Genomic DNA, 16,950 nt, shown 5'->3' with positions numbered 1-16,950 from the left:
ACACTCGAAATAATAAAATCTGCTCGTTTCAATTGTTTTCTCCTTTCACCGCTAGATGGGGCCAAATTGAATAAGTGCAGTTTTTAATTCAATTAATGTCTAAAAGACGTGTTTAAACACGCTAGCACTACCTGGTTCCGATACCACTACGATTGTTTTTGTCAGAAATCGTGAGTTTGGTTACTATTTCATTTCCCTTTTTTTTTTTTATCTATTATAAGCATTTTAAGCGTCCAAGCGTTTGTTCAACAACAACACGACCATTATCTTTGCACTTTGCTCTTCCTCCTCCACAGTTAATAGCCTCGAAATGCACCTGAGAACACCTTAATATAAGGCACACGAAGAAATGGTGTGTACTGTTTTCATATAACAATTAGAGCAGAGGTATGTAGGGGGCTAGTGTGTGTGTGTGGTTTTGGACGCAGCCTAGCACTGCCGTTGGGTTTTGACTGTCGTTACCATGGAAACGTAGTGAGAAAGAAACAAACGAGACGAGGCTCTTGAAAACGACTGCATAATTTTCATTATTTCTATTAGTTACAACATTTATAATATACTTCCATCAACTGTTTAGTAATTACTTTACTAAAGCTGTCCATGACGTTCATCCACAACTTTACCGTAAACGTTACTAGCTGTGAGGATTAATAATCAACCCGCTAAGTGCTTATCTTCCCTGTTTTCTTTTTTCCTTCTTCTCTTTTTTTATAATGCGGCGTAAATAATTGTTACTTTCTTGTTTTTTTGGCGAGTTTTGAGATCTGGGATGTCAGTCACTATCAATCCACTCGCAAGCCCCAAAGGACAGAAGAAGCTGTGTGAACTTTGTCAGAAACCAGCTCATCTCCAGTGCTCAAAGTGTCGAGTCGCCTTTTACTGGTGAGTTTATGAGACAAATTCAGTATTTGGGTTAGAACTTAAACTTTGAACTGGTCGTGTTCTTAATATGGTCTCAAATGGGCAAACTCACACAGCCAGGGTTTGTTACAACATAAATCAGGAACCAATCCCGTTCAGTTGCAGAGAAGGGCTTTGTGGAACAGACTCCTAGTTTGTGCAGACCTTCATATATTTGTGTTTTACCTTTAAAGGCTAAGCACCACTTAATGGACCTCCATGAATATTTCACATTATTTTAGTTACTGACATATATAAATATGAATTAAAATGAAAATAGCAGCTTAATTTGCTTTAAAACTGACAATTTTATTAAATTGACGGAAAAACCCGAGCTCGCTACGGAAATTCTTGATCGCAACCGTGACGTCACTGGTGGACAACAGCTGAACAACGCCGCGGTAAAACACCGTTATGACCGACTGTTATGACAGTATCTAGCTAAATAACCAACATTATTCATGACAATAGTCTAGCAATAAGCTAAACTCAAATTTAGAGGTACCGTTATTCTTGTAAATGTGATTGAAGTCCAACGGTCTTTTAAACCTTATTCCTTGAATTAGTAAGAAATAACATGTTTTCTGACTATCAACACAAATTAGGAACTCATATTCCACTGTATTTATTTGTTTGACACCTCCATATAGCTGGTGCTTAGCCTTTAATGCTGAATTTTCATCCTCTTGTTTATGTCCTAATGCGGTGGGTATTTATCTCTCAGGGCCTTTGTAGAAGTGAAATATAAAGTGAAGTACACCAGGTGGCAGTAAATCACTACTTACTGCTTTCTTGGCACTGTTGGCCATGTTACATAACGTTTCCGTTGGAGAGAAGTGAGAGAGAGGGGTGGACTGAGCTGAAACAGCTGGAGAGAATTTGGAGGTGCAGTGAGAGAAATGGGCAAAAAAATAATGCGTCTGACATCAAGCACGCAAATTGCACAGCACATTGTGAATCTAGTACTACAAAAACATTGTTTTTTACACAAGTATCTCTAGGCGATTTCACTTCCTTGATATATAACAATGGCTGGTTACTGTGTTCAGTTTTATGCCCTTGTGCAATCTTGTGTAATCTAGAGCAAATACACATTAGCATCAGAGAGAGGGATGTAGGATGAGTTAAATTTCAGGTTTGGGATCCAGAGTGAAATATCCACAAGTAAGTATCTAATTCTCTAATGGCTACAACCATTTCCTTTAGAGCAATATTCTGATGTTATGTAAAGCCTTATCAAAAGAACACAGTTACTGCAGCAAAGGTGAAAGGGGGGACTCCTTTTCACTCTTTTCCTGGAAACCAAATCCTTAGCAGGTGTCTGTAAACTTTATGACGTTATGAAAAACTGCATAAAAGATGAAAGTGCTGCAAAATTTGAAAAGTATATTGCAGAAGTCTGATTTTGTCTAACAGGCATTTGGAATGTCAGTGCACTGATGTAGCAGATTTACTAGTGTGTGTGTGTGTGTGTGTGTGTCTGCAGTGACGTGGCACACCAGCAGGCAGACTGGAACAGTATTCATCATAGAGTCTGTGAACTGCTGATTCCCATCCGAGCTCCTACTCCCTTCTACTCTTTGCAAGCAGACAGGGACCACCACCAGGCACAGGCACAAAAGAGACTGGTACACACACTCATTTTCACTTTTTCACTCTTTCATTGACCTTCCTAAAGTGTACATGCCACCATTGTTACATACCCACACCCTGTGTATATACACATGTTTTCTAAGATCAAAAGCATTTGTCTATGATTTGAATTCAATACACTTTTTGTAAAGTTTACAGAATGTTCCCCTGAGGTTCGCTAGCTCTTCCGTTCATTTAGCACTGGAAAAATGTTCGGTTCGTACGCATCCCTGGGTCTGAAAATGAGGAAAGAAACAGAGTGGTTCGGACCAAACAGAAAAACTACTCCAGCCAATCAGCAACATGGGGCGTTCCTGCACATACACATGCAAGTGGAAGTGCAGGTGCAGGCCACAGCACCCTCCCAACCCACTACCACTCTCCCTCTCCATTGCCTACTCTGGAACACCCTCCCTTTGGAGGGGGCTCCAGTGCTCCCTCTCTATGTTACTGGCTATGGCACCCTTTGTTATTGGATTTGGCTCTTTCTCCCTCCATAGCCCACTCGGTCACGGGCAGGTAAGAGCACCTGGAGGCCTTTGGACAATGGAGAGACCTTAGAAGTTTGAAAGGCATGAAAAGGGATGAAGATATTGCTGTATTCCTGCTCCATATGTGGAACTGTTGTTCTCCAGAATCATATTGTGCCTTTAATGGGTAAAAAAAGCACTGATGTTGGGTGTATATTTTGGATTACATTATCAACTCCAACTTAACCCTCTGCTTCAGAGCCCAATGTTTTATACCCTCTAGCTGACACTTGGCATCGGGCCTGATGATGTTAGGCTCATGTCCAGCTGCTCCAATGTCCCCCAATGAATGTTATGCTGTATAAATATAAGTATAAACGTGTTCGGAACATTGTATAAGACTGGAGTTAATACCCTCCATTTTAGCATGAGAAGCGAGGACTGCATCCAACTAGCAGATCTATGGCAACAAGTACAAATATATCTGCATAAGGTAGTATTCAACATTTAGGGGATTTGGCCCTATGTAAGTGAACATATTGCTCATAGAAACAAACAACCCTGCAGTACACTGCCTATGTGTTTTCTGACAGCCAATTAACCAATTCAACATCTCATTGGAATGTGTGTGTGACACCAGGAGCAGCTGCTGGAGCTTTCCTATGCTGCTGCCCAGGGACAGGTGTTAGAGGGCAAATATGAGGAAGCCTTGCCTGCAGCTCAGCTCTCACTGCGCTGTGCCTTGGACCTTTATAGCTCTGATGCTGTAAAGCTTGTACCAGCCTATCTGCTGCTCGCTGAAGCCAATGTGGGTGAGTCACAAACCAAACAAGATCTTTCTGCCCAGCATTGTGTAATATGAATGATCAAATGGCTCTTGGATTAGACATATTAATATTTACTTTTTAGTCTGAACACAAAATATAAAAATGCAGCCTAGTATTTTTTAAAAAAACAAAACTAACAATAGAACTGCAAAACAGTGTAAAGTGTAGAAGTGTTTCTTTTTATAATAATAAAATAAGAATTGACAGATTTAGGATTTGTACAGCTGTATGCTTGAGCTTTAAAGCTCTTGTCTTTATGTATATAGCTTCCTGTTCACCACTAGGTTTTAACTCTAACTAGTTACTAGTGCTTGCCTAGTGGTGTCTACTAGAGAAGACACAAGCGCTTCTGTCAGAACAAGGCCCTGATGCAGGAAGGGACAGCATATATCCTATATTTCAAGCTAAATTTAATATAGTCATTTTATTGTTATAGGATTTTGAATCATGTGTCATTTTAATAATAAACTAGGTCTGATCAGTTTAGCTATAAATATATTTTTATTTTAATACATTTTTTTAAATATATAAACTGTTTTTAATCTGCAAGAAAAACACAGAATGAGTTTCCAGCTGTTCATTCATCCTCTATTGTGTCTGTTTTCACAGGTTTAGGTTCTCTCACTAAGGCTGAAGGCTTTCTCTCCCAGGCAGAGTGGGCAGTGATGAAGACTCCAGGGTGCAGTAGGATGGTTCTTCATAAGCTCCATAGGAGCTTAGGTCGTCTGTATACAGCCTTAGGAAACTACCATTCTGCTCTACTACATTTTGCCAATGATGTCAGTGTCCCCTTTGTATTGTAAAAAATGCATTTTTTAATTAGATATGTAGATGTTGGCCATGTTATAGCTGAAAGACTACTTCTTTTGATTATGTTGCCACATATTTGGATTGTGATAAGCTTAGCCATATAGCAAGAGTACATTAGTGAATTAACTAATGTACATTTGGTCTGCAATATCTTGACCAAAATAGAACACGTTTGTTAAATTACAATAGTTTGATTCAATGTTGTAACAGAATAAAATATATTGTCACAGAATAAAATTAAAGTGAGATCTCTTATCTTTGGTGCAAGATTTAGCATTAATGCTCGTGTTTGCTCATCTGAGAGAATAGTATCCTTCATTCCAGCCCCTTATAAAACTTTTAAAATGTATTGCTGTATTTACTACTGCACTGAAAGTCTGACAAACACAACATTAGTAACTAAGTGAGGCAGGATCACTTAGAATTATGCAATCTTTCATTTAGAAGAAGTATGTTGTGTGAAGTGTGGGGCACATCCAACTCTAAATGTGTTTGTACAAGCAGGTCTACTATGCAAGTGAGGAGTTAGGCTTGAACAGTGTTGAGACAGCAAGAGGGTATTTTCTGATGGCAAATGTCTTCCTGAAACAGGAGAAACTGGAAATTGCTAATTCCCTATACTCTCAGGTATGTAAATACCATCTACTCACCATTCACCATATTTATCCAATTGTCAAAGCCTCCTTGCAGTGCAGTGTGTTTTTGTTTGTGTGTAGGTTGCCAGTACCTGGCATGGTCACCTAACTAAGCTGCTTGAATCCTACAAACACAAAGGCACTTGGAGAGAGATTGACTTTGGTGAGCATCTTGTATCTCTGTATCCTTTCTCCTGTATCTTAACTATGAACCAAAGCAGAAGTGAGATGATCACACCAAACAGGCTGTATCTGCGAAGTGTGTGGGTGTATGTAGCTCTGGAAATCGTTCCTGTGCCCAAGGGATGTAGTGATTTTCTTGGTGTCAGTATGAGGTTGTGAATTGAAAGCATTCAGAAATGTAAACCCTATCTCTAAATCACATTTCTGAACTGTGATTCAACAATGAACATGTTTATATATGTGTGTAGTGGGTGAAAATAGAGAACAAGGTCACCAGGACTATTTTTAGCATATCCTGATTCTATATCCCACATCAAAACCAGCTTTGCTGCACCTTTCCAGCAGATGACTAAAACCCACCCTGACACAGCTTAATGCAGCATGTGTGCATCTGTTCCTGTCCACGTCTATGTGTTTTCCTGCCCTAGTTCTCTTTTTCCCTCTCTAAGCCTGTTAAACACAGCAGTGTCATGGCATAGTTGCTCCTCAAGTCCGGCTGTGCAGAGATCAGTGTGTCTGAGCAGGATGAGTTTGGCCTCTTTTACGATATACACTAAGCTGCTGGTCTTGGCTCAGCTAATTTAAGACCAACCTCGAGGCTGACCTGACTTGGGAAAAGAAAACATTTCAGCTACAGCACTGCATTGTGCCACATTTTATGAGGCATGCGTGTAGCCATCTGGCATGACATCTCTACTCTGTGCTATCTTGTATATAACGCAGAGTGCTATGAAAAGATTACCCACCATTAATTGTTTAGCAAAAATATTTAGACAAACTGATACATGAAGAATATAAAGTTCAAAGGATTGTTTAAACAGCAGTTAAAATTAAAATATTCCTGCAGATTTCTTTGAAAAACTGAAAGTAAGTTTCCCAAAACAAAAAGAAGCTGTATTGAAGGCATATATATATATATATATATATATATATATATATATATATATATATATATATATATATATATATATATATATATATAAACGGTTATTTTGATAATGGAAAAGATAACTTCTAATGGCTGTTTTGACCCAAAAGTAAACAAAAGAGATTGTCTCAGATTTTGCAGGGTACTGTACATGTTTGTGATATGTCATTTCAGATGAGGCAAAACGTGCTGAGGTGCATCAGATGCTGACTGTAATGTTGGAGGCTCAGAAGCAGCATGCAGAAATGCATCGCACATTCTCTCACGCTCAGAGCACATTGCTGTGTCACTCTCTGGCCATGCTCTGGTTCCTCTGCAATGACCACAATGAGGTAGCTGCTGGCCAAAGCAGATTGTGCTTCCACATGCACCCTTATTTAAGAAATAGAAAAAGAAAGAAAAAAAAAAATATATATATATATTTATATATATATATATATATATATATATATACACACACAGATATACATATATTGTATTGTGTGTGTGTGTGTGTATATATATATATATATATATATATATATATATATATATATATATATATATATATATATATATATATATATATATATATATACACCCATAAATTCAATATTGTTAAACTTATATTTGCTCACCTTTTCTTTTTTGACTGGACATATATATATATAAATATTGACTTAGTCAATGAATTTCAAGTCAGAAAAGGTGAGCAAATATAAGTTTAACAATATTGAATTTATGGGTGTTTAAATATATATATATAGTTAAACACCCATAAATTCAATAGTATTATACTTACAATTGCTCACCTTTTCTGCCTTGAAATTCATTGACTAAGTCAATATGTACTCATTGTTAACACTGCTACCTATACAAGCAACATAAGCACACACAAACTATAGTGTGTGTGTGTGTGTGAGAGAGAGAGAGAGATAGAGAGAAAGAAAGAAAAAGAGGAAAGTGTTCATAGACAGTGTTGTGGCCTGGGGGGGGGGGGTGTTACTTTAAAACATAAAATTTGTCATTTTAAATTAATGAAGAAAAATGTATTTGTTATATAAATGCCCCATCATTAATGTTACATGGTCCAGTGTTTGTCAAAGTACAGAAAGATAGAAACACTTGCATTTTAGTTTTGCATTTTAAAGCAAAATATAATAGCTTTTAGATGTAATCAGTAATTTCCTACAGATACATCATCAGTCTGAATATTCCTTTAATGCTATTACAGCGAGATATTCTTTAATCAAAATACACATGTCTGAGTTATGAGTATATAATTCTACATCAACCAAGTGCCTAAGTTAGTTGGTTTGATACCATACTGAATTCTCAACATCCTTTGGAAGTAAGGGATGTCTGGACCTAGTGACCCTGCTTCTTGAGCTGGCTGGCCTACGCCACTTTATTTGGCTCACTGAACCCCAAGAGATTATACCCTTCTGGTCCCAATTTGTACCTCTGAATCTGTCTTAAACATATACTGTCATTCCTCAGTTTATCTTGCTCAAGGAAAATACAGACAGACTGAAAGCATCACTATAATGCCAATCGTGGTAATGTTATATAAATAACACACCACATAAACCACATGTTTGTACAGAAATGTTGTACTAATGTTTCTGTTGTACTAACCCAAATTCTTATTTTATATGTATGTCTAAGACCCAGTTCAGTCATGCATGTTTTTCTGAGGTTTGGTTGTGCAGTCTAATATAGGGATTAGCACAAATAGCTAAAGCCAAAGGGATAAAGACAGTTAGCTTTAGTGTGACACTGGTCATAATGGGATTCAAACCTTACAAGAGCTAAACTCTTTCGGAAGGGCTGTAGACTTGACTGGTCTGTTGTACAGTAATCATAAAAACAGCCATGCTCAGTAATCTAAACACATAGTCAAGTAAAAGTATTGTTAATTTTGTGGGGTGCATTTATATTTATAGTTCTGACCCCTCAGACCAGTCCAAAGAAGCAAAAAATGTATTCATTGATGCTCATTTGTTTTTCTTTTGGGGTATGGGTGCCGTTTTGGGGACCGAACATCTGGTATAAGTGCAGCAATAATATTAACATATGGGAAAATGGATACATGTTTCTCATACACAGGACCTCTCCCTGCACTGGAGAGAGTCTTGCAACACTCAAAAGCCCATCACCTTTTTTGTGTCAGGGGCATAAAGGATCCCACAGTGTAGCGTAATGAGGAGAAAAAGGTTATTAAAATCTGTTAGCCACATTAGCATTTTGGTCTTAGGAGCTAAAAAAGATCTGGAAAACTGTTACACATCTGACTCTAGAGCAGAGTTTATCTGCTCTTCTGTCCGAATCTGAGTTATTCATAAAAATACAATATACAAGCTTCAGTAATCGTGTTATTCGAGTTTTGTTTTTGTGTGAAGACAGACACAAGCCACCTATTCTGTCGTCTCATTTTTCCCATTTACAGGATAAATAATATGATCCCACTGTAAATAAGGGTATATTCAAATTAAAATCCCCCAGATTTATTATTATTATTATTATTATTATTATTTATTATTATTATTATTGTGACAGTCTGCCTGAATTATTTCTCTGGTTTAGCACCTTTATATTTGAGGAAAAATAATGACCACAGAAATGAATTTGTTACACGACATGTTTAGTTGTGTAGCACTTTCGGTAATGCCATTATCCCGAAATTGGATACATTTCCACCTTAAGTGATCTGAAACAGCAAACAAGTCAATATTACCCACTTATGGAGAAGGAATAGAGCAATCCTCAGTGCTTTTAAACGTTTGGGGATCTCTCCATTGTTTAAAAAACTCCAGATGCCGCGGAAAATCTTAAGGCTTTTATTAAAATGTTTTTTTTATTATTACAATTGTGAATTTTGCCGTTAAGGTTAAATAAAGTACTTCAGAGTGTGTAAGCGATCAGTCAGAGATATATTTCCATGCCGCAGCGAAGCCGAGGCTGAATCCCAAATGTCTCCCTACACCCTTCTTAGGTTACAGTGTTTATCATAAAATAACGGTTTCTGCGCCCACGCCGTGCGTTAAATGTCAAAATTATTTTATAGTGAGCTTTAAAGTTCACATCTACTTACTGTCTGGGTGCAGTATTATTTGTTTATCCAGGTAATGTGCAGTACCTATGGCGCTACTTTGGGACGCAGCCCAAGCCATCTCTACTGACTGACACAGACGAACAGAGCTGTTTACAAACGTGATGGATAAATGGGTCATACTTATATATTTTTTTAAAAATGACGTCTAAATGAACACTAAATGTGTTGACGGAAACAATGTAGTATTGTATTTGAGTTTGAGTAATGAGTAGATACGCAATATTGCGGCTACTCGACGTTGTGACGTCAGCTGCAGCCCATGGTTATCGCCTTCTCCTTGTTCTCGTGTATGTGGCATCCAGGGATACTTCACTAACAGAAACATTTCCCTAGCAGTTAGTTTAAATTGAGCTTAACCTCTCACGTGTCAACATACTCTTAATATTTTACTTTTTTTTTTTTACAATATATTGCTCTTGTTCTATACAAATTAGCAGCTCAATAATCTCCTTAACAATACTCTGTAGTGCACTGTAACTTCTGAGGTACAAATATGAGATTGTGCTATAGTTCTCTCTAAGTGAGTTTTGACCTTGAAGACACTGTCTATTCATTAATATGCTTTTCTTTTTAATGTAATCTGTATGTCTTTGATGAGGTACATATTAAGCAATCACACAAGGAGCTTCTCCCATCTACACGTAAAAAAAAAAAAACTGAGCTGTAAACAATTAACTGATTACATATATATATATATATATATATATATATATATATATATATATATATATATATATATATATATATATATATATATATATATATATATATATATGTATGTAAAATATACAGTCATAATTTTAGGAAACAACATAGACAACAATTCATTCATTGTCTGTAAGCGCTTATCCAGTTCAGGGTCACAGTGGGTCCAGAGCCTACCTGGAATCATTGGGCGCAAGGCGGGAATACACCCTGGAGGGGGTGCTAGTCCTTCACAGGGCAACACACACACACACTTTAGAGTCACCAATCCACCTACCAACGTGTGTTTTTGGATTGTGGGAGGAAACCAGAGCACCCAGAGGAAACCCACAGGGAGACACACCAACTCCTCACAGACAATCACCTGGAGCAAGAATCAAACCCACAACCTCCAGGTCCCTGGAGCTGTGTGACTGTGACACTACCTGCTGCACCACCGTGCCGCAACATCAATTCAGTCTGCCTTAAATACTGTGGTGTTTAATGCATGAGCATTTTAACTGAGTGTGTGTGACAATAAGATCTGAAGTGAAATAATCTTATTGGTCTAATAGTCTAAAAGACATTACATTATCAAATGTCCAGTCAAAATATCTTTGCTTATTTAGCACTCATATTTGTCTTAAAATCTAATTATGTTAATCTATATGAATCTAATAATTTTTTATCTATATGTAAATATCTAAAGTGATTTTAATGTATAAAGAATTATCTTGATACTAAAAATGTATCTGTGATATGTTGAGGGAGAATGAAAAGTAGTCTCTCCAGGATACAGTGCTAACATTAGTTCTATCTAAAAGCAGAGCTGCAAGTTCCCAGTGTTTCAGCACTGGCCCCCTGCTCTCAGGAGGGACTGTGACTTCATTGGCTTCAGAACTGAATGATGGACAGATAACTCTGGCTGTTGATTGGCTAAACAAATGGCACAACCCATGATAAGCGTGTTCTTTGTTTAGGAGAATCTGCCCCTCTCTACGGCTGAGGGAGCTCAGTGTCCAAATACGATACGATTCCATATTTTATCGGACGGTTGGCAACACTATGTGTGCGTATTCTGCCAAGAAACAATACAGACTGCAACGTCACAACCTTCGCAGTGTGACACACACACACACACACACACAATCACACCCCTTTGGACCCTTTTCAGTAGCCAGTCCACATACAAAGGGTTTTTCCACCGGAGCATCCCCACACGGACACGGGGGGAACACATCACACTCCTCACAGAGAGTCACCCGTGGTAGGGCTTGAACCCACAACCCCAAGACCCTGGAGATGTATGACAGTGATGTGTGACAATGTCTGTTGCGCCACTGTGCCAACCTTAGTGATGAATACATGCTAATTAATAAAATTGTAAGTAGATTAATGTCTATGCAATTAAGATTTAAACATTTGGAAGATGCTCCTGTCCATAGCAGTTTAGTTTAATATTACAAGGTGAATGTAGAGGTAGGAGTCTTGCCCAGGGCACATTTGTACAATTGAACAATTGTAGTATGGAATGAGGTGAATATTTTCCCTTAAAAAGAGTAATATTATGTGTAGATATTATGTCTAAATTAGTATAACTACTGACGTCCTATGTTTAGGTACTCAATGTCTAATTTTTGTGAGACATTTCTTTGTTTGTCTTTATTTTTTCAGGCGCTGGACTTTGCTAAGAAGGCCTTGGAATTTAGCCTGCAGTGTGAACAGAACAATCTGTCTGAGTGCATCCAGAGTCTCATAAATGAAGCAGAGAAACACTGCAGCACCCAACAAACATGTATGGTGCATCACTAACCAAAACATTCAACACACCTAATATACAAACTGAAAATTAAACGTTAGATTCAGCACACTGACTCAGGCTTATCACTAGGTCTAATACACTTAGCTGATGTTGCTTTAACATTCAGTTTCAACCTCAATTCAATCTTTCATTTCAATACAAATATGTACACACTTCAATATTCACTAAGTGTAAATAGAATATTATTGCCATATAGACTAAGCCAATCTCACATCATAATCCTGAGTAATTAATGATTAGTAGCTGCAATGGTGTTTATTGTAAATAAAAATGTATTGAAATGATCATGGTGTTAAATAAAGACACAAGCCTCTGATGCTCTTTTCATGTTCGAGACATTTTTAAAATGTCTTTATTATTATTTTATAACACATAACATCAATGTTAGAGTTCTGTGACTAGTATTTTCTCTAGAATTAATTTATACAACATTGCTTGTGTTTTTGGCATTCAGGTGAAACGTCTCACTAAAAAAAGAACAAAGAGGCGATGAAATGTGGTTAACACCTGGAGTCTTCCCTTTTACATCCTGGAGAGCAACAGAGCTAAATTGTTAGCAGCAAAAAAAGAAATAAATAATCATTGTTTTACACTGTTATTAACCAATGAGTAAAGCTCATCCTCTCCATCTCGTTAGGGAGGGGGGTGTAGAGTGGTACCTTGTGATCAGATTTTGGCATTAATGCATTGCAACAAATTCCTGTCCGATTTGGTTTACAGGCCTTTTAGTTTGAATTACAGGAACACTTAACTCTTTGTGCCAGTCTAATACTAATATCCTCAGATCTTGTCTCAGGTTTTGGTTTGGAGACCTGCGAATTTGAGAATTGAACATAATATAATGGCAAAAATGACACTATGCCTGTTTTGCAGCTCCTGCGGCTGAGAGCTGGAGAGAGTGAGTTTCTCTGGTTGCTTAGTTACCATTTACTCTTCTGACGGGTGGTGGAATGATGGAACACATCACACAGTACATCAAGTCACAACTAGGGTGTATAGTGCTGATGGTTCAGTGTGTATTTGTCTTCTGCCCGTGTGCTTCAGCAGTTACATGACTTTGTTGTTTGAACCATCCCACTAAAATCCACATTTTCACAGTCTTCTGTTTCCCCCGAACAAGATCAGTCCACACAAACCAATTTGATCCTTTGAAAATATAAAGCTTAAAAAAACCCACACACTGAACATTATAAAACAAGCAAGGGAAAAAGTGCATGTTGACCTTCATGGTACATGCATCTTTTGTTTTTGTAATAAGTTTTGTTGTTGGTTGACATACACTGTGGAACTCGGTCTAAAGTGGACATGTTAACAGGGGAGGGATTTGATCCAGGCTGCTTCCCTGAGTTTAATCTGAATACAGTCTCATTATAAACTGTATAACTGTAGTTTCTAAATCTACTCCAGGTCACTTGAAACACTGTTTGAAAGAGGATTTTGAACACAGTAGAAATGGAAACTTCAAATTCAGATAATTAAACTTTAAATCGAGCATGTTCCAATGAGGAGTTTGGTCTGTACTGAAAATGAGCTAAGACTCAATGTTAGGATGAACTCAGTCTTCATGTAAACCACATCCAGACTTGATCTAAATTTAGAGAATAGAAAAAGGCAGAGAGAGAAAGAGAGAGAGAGCGAGAGAGAGGGGGAGAGAGCGTGCAAACAAGCGCAAAATGTGAAGACACAGACCGGGTTATGGTTCTTAAACTTTTTTTAATACCTCAGGTCAGAGTTTACACGTTTTTCATCTTTTAAAAAAAAAAAAAAAAAAAAAAAAAATTTTCGAGCAATTCCGCTCAGTCTTGGCCGGAATCAGAAGTTCTAGCACCCATGTGATTTGACAGTTGTTTTTTTTTTTATTGTTGTACAAACAAATTCATTCCAAACATGCAGGTTATGGAGGTTTAGTGTTGGCAAAATGTTCAGTCTTTTGGGTATGAAAATTCTAATTAGCATTCATAATACAGCTACTCATACTATGTAACTTACGGTACTAAGTTATGACACTAGCACATGCAGATCCATAGGGGTATTTACTGGATGATTCAATGAATTCTTGGCAGTGAGAACAGCTTCTGGTTTTGAGGTATATTTAAACATGGCTCATGTTTTTTTTTGTCTGTTCTCTCTCTCTCTCCTTAGTTCATCCTCTCCCTAAAAGAGAGCCCATCTGACAAGATCACAGCAGCTCACATACCCCTGCTTTAAAATGGGGGACAGCAGGTAGTCTATTGGCGCTTTTCCACTGCACGAAACCTATACGACCCTACTCGACTCGGCTCTTTTGCTTTTCCAATTCCACTGGCCAAATCTGGTTCCTGAACCCAGGAACCAGGTACTTTTCCAGTCCCTGCTCTCACTGGGTTCCAACTGTTCAGAGTAAGTACTAAACGGTGATGTGTAAACCCCGCCTAACACTGATTGGCCAGAGAAACACGTCAATCACCACAAAATGCAGAGCTCATCCAAATCCAGCACAAAATCGCTTGTAAAAACTTAACTGTAACTTAAGTTACAGTAGCTTTCATATGTATTTTTTTTTTATCCGACTCACAGCAGCAGCTTATAACTTTACTTTGAGGTGTTTTGAAGCGGTTTAAATGCTCCTTGGGCTGATGGACGACGAAGATTTCTGGCGAATGCCGAATGTTTAGTCCAAAAAACGAAAACATCGCGAGAATACACAACGAGTAATCAGCGCCTTAAATTTTACCACCATGGTTGTTGTGGTTTTCAAAGCCCGCAATTCCCGATAGAGTTGTCTTTGCAACGTCACTAGCTCCATTTAATGGGGGAGCTGTGCTAGTGGAAAAACGACAAGATTTAAGTGAGCCGAGCAGTGCAGAGTCGAGTAGAGCCAGTCTCATGCGGTGGAAAAGCACCATTCAATGGCTGCCTCATTAACTGAACTGTTCCATACTCCTGGTGGATATTGTTAGATGCTGTTCTTAAAGATAGCGTTCAACATGCCTACATATTTTTTTGTTGTATATCTCCAAAGTAGAAATGGCACTGATCCAATACCGGTTACTGTGCTGATAGCAGCATTGGCTGAATAGGACAAATTCAATCCAATCTTGTAAACAAAAAAAATAAAAGTTAGCCTAGAACACGATGATGACACATTGGATGATGTTAGCAGTGCATTTCTTTTCTGTGGAGCAGTAGAGTTTTTGAGTAGTGTGAGCATGAAAGCCTACTTTTAGATTCTCATATGAAGTGCTTCAATTAATAACAGCTCATAATGTAAGCTTAGTAGTTTTTTTTCTTTTTCCTCTTTAAATAGGACTGAATCCTCCATAGCAGTTTTTTTGTATCAGATAGGCATTTCTTTCTGAATGAAGTCTGGTATTCGGAAAAGTAATTCTATTAAATCAGTTTATTGTAAGTACATGAAGTAATTCACTGTCAAAAATACTGAGGTCTCTAAATGTTGACACAAGGCCCGCCCCTTTTTCAATGTAAAATTCTACATCTAACCACTAAAAGATCAGTAACTAAGTAAAACAACTGGTGGTAGAGTGATGGGTCTTTGTGCTTGTGTGATAAGGTATTTCATTACACACACAACCACGGGAGCTAAAAACATGGCAAATTAATTCTTGTTCTATGAGTCCATTGTAATTAGAAAAGAATATGTACAGCTTTTCTGGTCGTTCTCTGTATGTGTTGATGCTTAGGTCTGTGTGGCTTTGGTTTATCTGAGGATGTAGTCTCTGATTGGCAGAGAACATGGGAAATTACTTATTTAATTGACAGCTGTTCAAGTTTCCACACTATACCATCGCAATACACTGCACAGCACATTCCACAAGCCTTACACTGGGGTTGGTGACAGACATTTCATTCCCAGTTTATGTTTGGGTCTGTGTGTGCGTATACATGCTCTGCCTTACTAATTTAATCAATCTGGGTGTGTTTTAATAAGAACTGATGCGTTTGCTGATTGGAAAGTCCTTCTCCAAGTAAAACCACTCTCCAATGCATTAACTGCACCCTGAACTACAGTGGTACCTACTCACTCAGCAAGTGCACTAAATCTCAGTTGGAATATACACTTCCGGTAGTGCACGAAATCTTGGCCAAGAGTGTACACTTCAAGTGCACATCCACAAACAGCACTACACATCTTCACAGTCATTGTGAGTGGAACAGCAACATCAGGGGAGCAGCCTCAGACCAGCATGGGTTTACACGGTGGGTTAGTATGACGATGTGTTTATGTATGTGTCTGTATTTTTTTTTACCACTATGTATCATGTACTGGATATCTGTAAATATGTATATCTTTAGAGTGTGTATGTGTGTGCGTGTGTGTGTATAGAGAGAGAGTGTGTGCTTGTGTGTGTGTGTGTGTGTGTTTGTAGTGGCTGTTTTCTCTCCAGCTCACTCAGTCAACAGTTTAATTTCCTTCGCTAAGAGAGAGTTGATGTTGTAGGCAGGATCAGCCGCACTTGGGGGGTGGCCTATTTCGGTTAGCTCTGCCTCACTTTCGCTAGAGGTGGAGCTCGTACTCATGGTGCTCATGGCATCGGGGATGGCACAGGAAGCAACAGATGGGCAAACCTCTGGTGGGATGCACACTTCGGAGGGGATGCACACCTCAGTGGGAATGCACACCTCAGGCTCACTGCTGGTCTCGCTGGCGCTGGACACCACAGACAGCAATGACATCTTGCGGGTGAGACAGCGGCCGGGCAGAAGGGACAGGGCATAATCGGCCACAATGCCTGCTACATCCATCCCGCAGGCCTGGTCAAATGCGATGAAGCCCACATTGGCATTGGCCTCGCAAACCAAGAAAGAGCCATCGTTGAGCTGCAACAGGTCGATCCCGCACACATCCATTCCCAGGATGTTGGACACCTGCACAGCCAGCTGCTTGCCCTGCTCACTTAGAGGACACAACCTACCCACACCACCTAGAGAGAGAGCGAGAGAGAAATCTGTGTGAGACAGATAAGA

General features: G+C 38.5%; 2 protein-coding genes across 7 annotated transcripts in view; one reads left to right on the top strand and one right to left on the bottom strand.

The window, feature by feature from the left end:
• Positions 1 to 50: 50 nt before the first annotated feature.
• zmynd12 (zinc finger, MYND-type containing 12) lies at positions 51 to 12,569 on the top strand. Of its 6 annotated transcripts, XM_066643480.1 has the most exons (10): positions 477 to 640; positions 756 to 882; positions 2,387 to 2,528; positions 3,643 to 3,814; positions 4,439 to 4,608; positions 5,144 to 5,266; positions 5,356 to 5,437; positions 6,560 to 6,717; positions 11,838 to 11,958; positions 12,440 to 12,569. In XM_066643480.1, the coding sequence occupies exons 1-10, from the start codon at positions 601 to 603 to the stop codon at positions 12,454 to 12,456; spliced, it is 1,152 nt and encodes a 383-aa protein (XP_066499577.1). In that variant the 5' UTR covers positions 477 to 600; the 3' UTR covers positions 12,457 to 12,569. The 6 variants fall into 6 exon arrangements, with proteins under 6 accessions (XP_066499580.1, XP_066499579.1, XP_066499581.1 ...); XM_066643483.1 differs by lacking the exons at positions 477 to 640; positions 12,440 to 12,569 and adding an exon at positions 51 to 170 and having other exon boundaries at positions 11,838 to 12,241; XM_066643482.1 differs by lacking the exons at positions 477 to 640; positions 12,440 to 12,569 and adding an exon at positions 297 to 352 and having other exon boundaries at positions 11,838 to 12,241.
• rimkla (ribosomal modification protein rimK-like family member A) overlaps positions 12,320 to 16,950 on the bottom strand; it is a 17,097-nt gene continuing 12,466 nt past the window's right edge. The window contains exon 5 of the mRNA XM_066643478.1: positions 12,320 to 16,907. Within this exon, the coding sequence (XP_066499575.1) occupies positions 16,372 to 16,907 (536 nt within the window). The 3' untranslated portion in view covers positions 12,320 to 16,371. The remainder of the gene's footprint in view (positions 16,908 to 16,950) is intronic.

This window comes from Hoplias malabaricus, chromosome 14 (assembly GCF_029633855.1).
Source record: "Hoplias malabaricus isolate fHopMal1 chromosome 14, fHopMal1.hap1, whole genome shotgun sequence".
In the NCBI taxonomy this organism is placed as follows: domain Eukaryota; kingdom Metazoa; phylum Chordata; class Actinopteri; order Characiformes; family Erythrinidae; genus Hoplias; species Hoplias malabaricus.
Note: the sequence above shows the minus strand (reverse complement) of the source record. Positions and strands in the feature narration are given on the sequence as shown.

Coding starts and splice junctions, on each gene's coding strand:
- zmynd12 (XM_066643480.1), top strand. CDS start 601: ATGACGTTCATCCACAACTTTACCGTAAACGTTACTAGCT. Junction 3,815..4,438: donor GCTCGCTGAAGCCAATGTGG/GTGAGTCACAAA, acceptor CTGTTTTCACAG/GTTTAGGTTCTCTCACTAAG. Junction 6,718..11,837: donor TCTGCAATGACCACAATGAG/GTAGCTGCTGGC, acceptor TTATTTTTTCAG/GCGCTGGACTTTGCTAAGAA.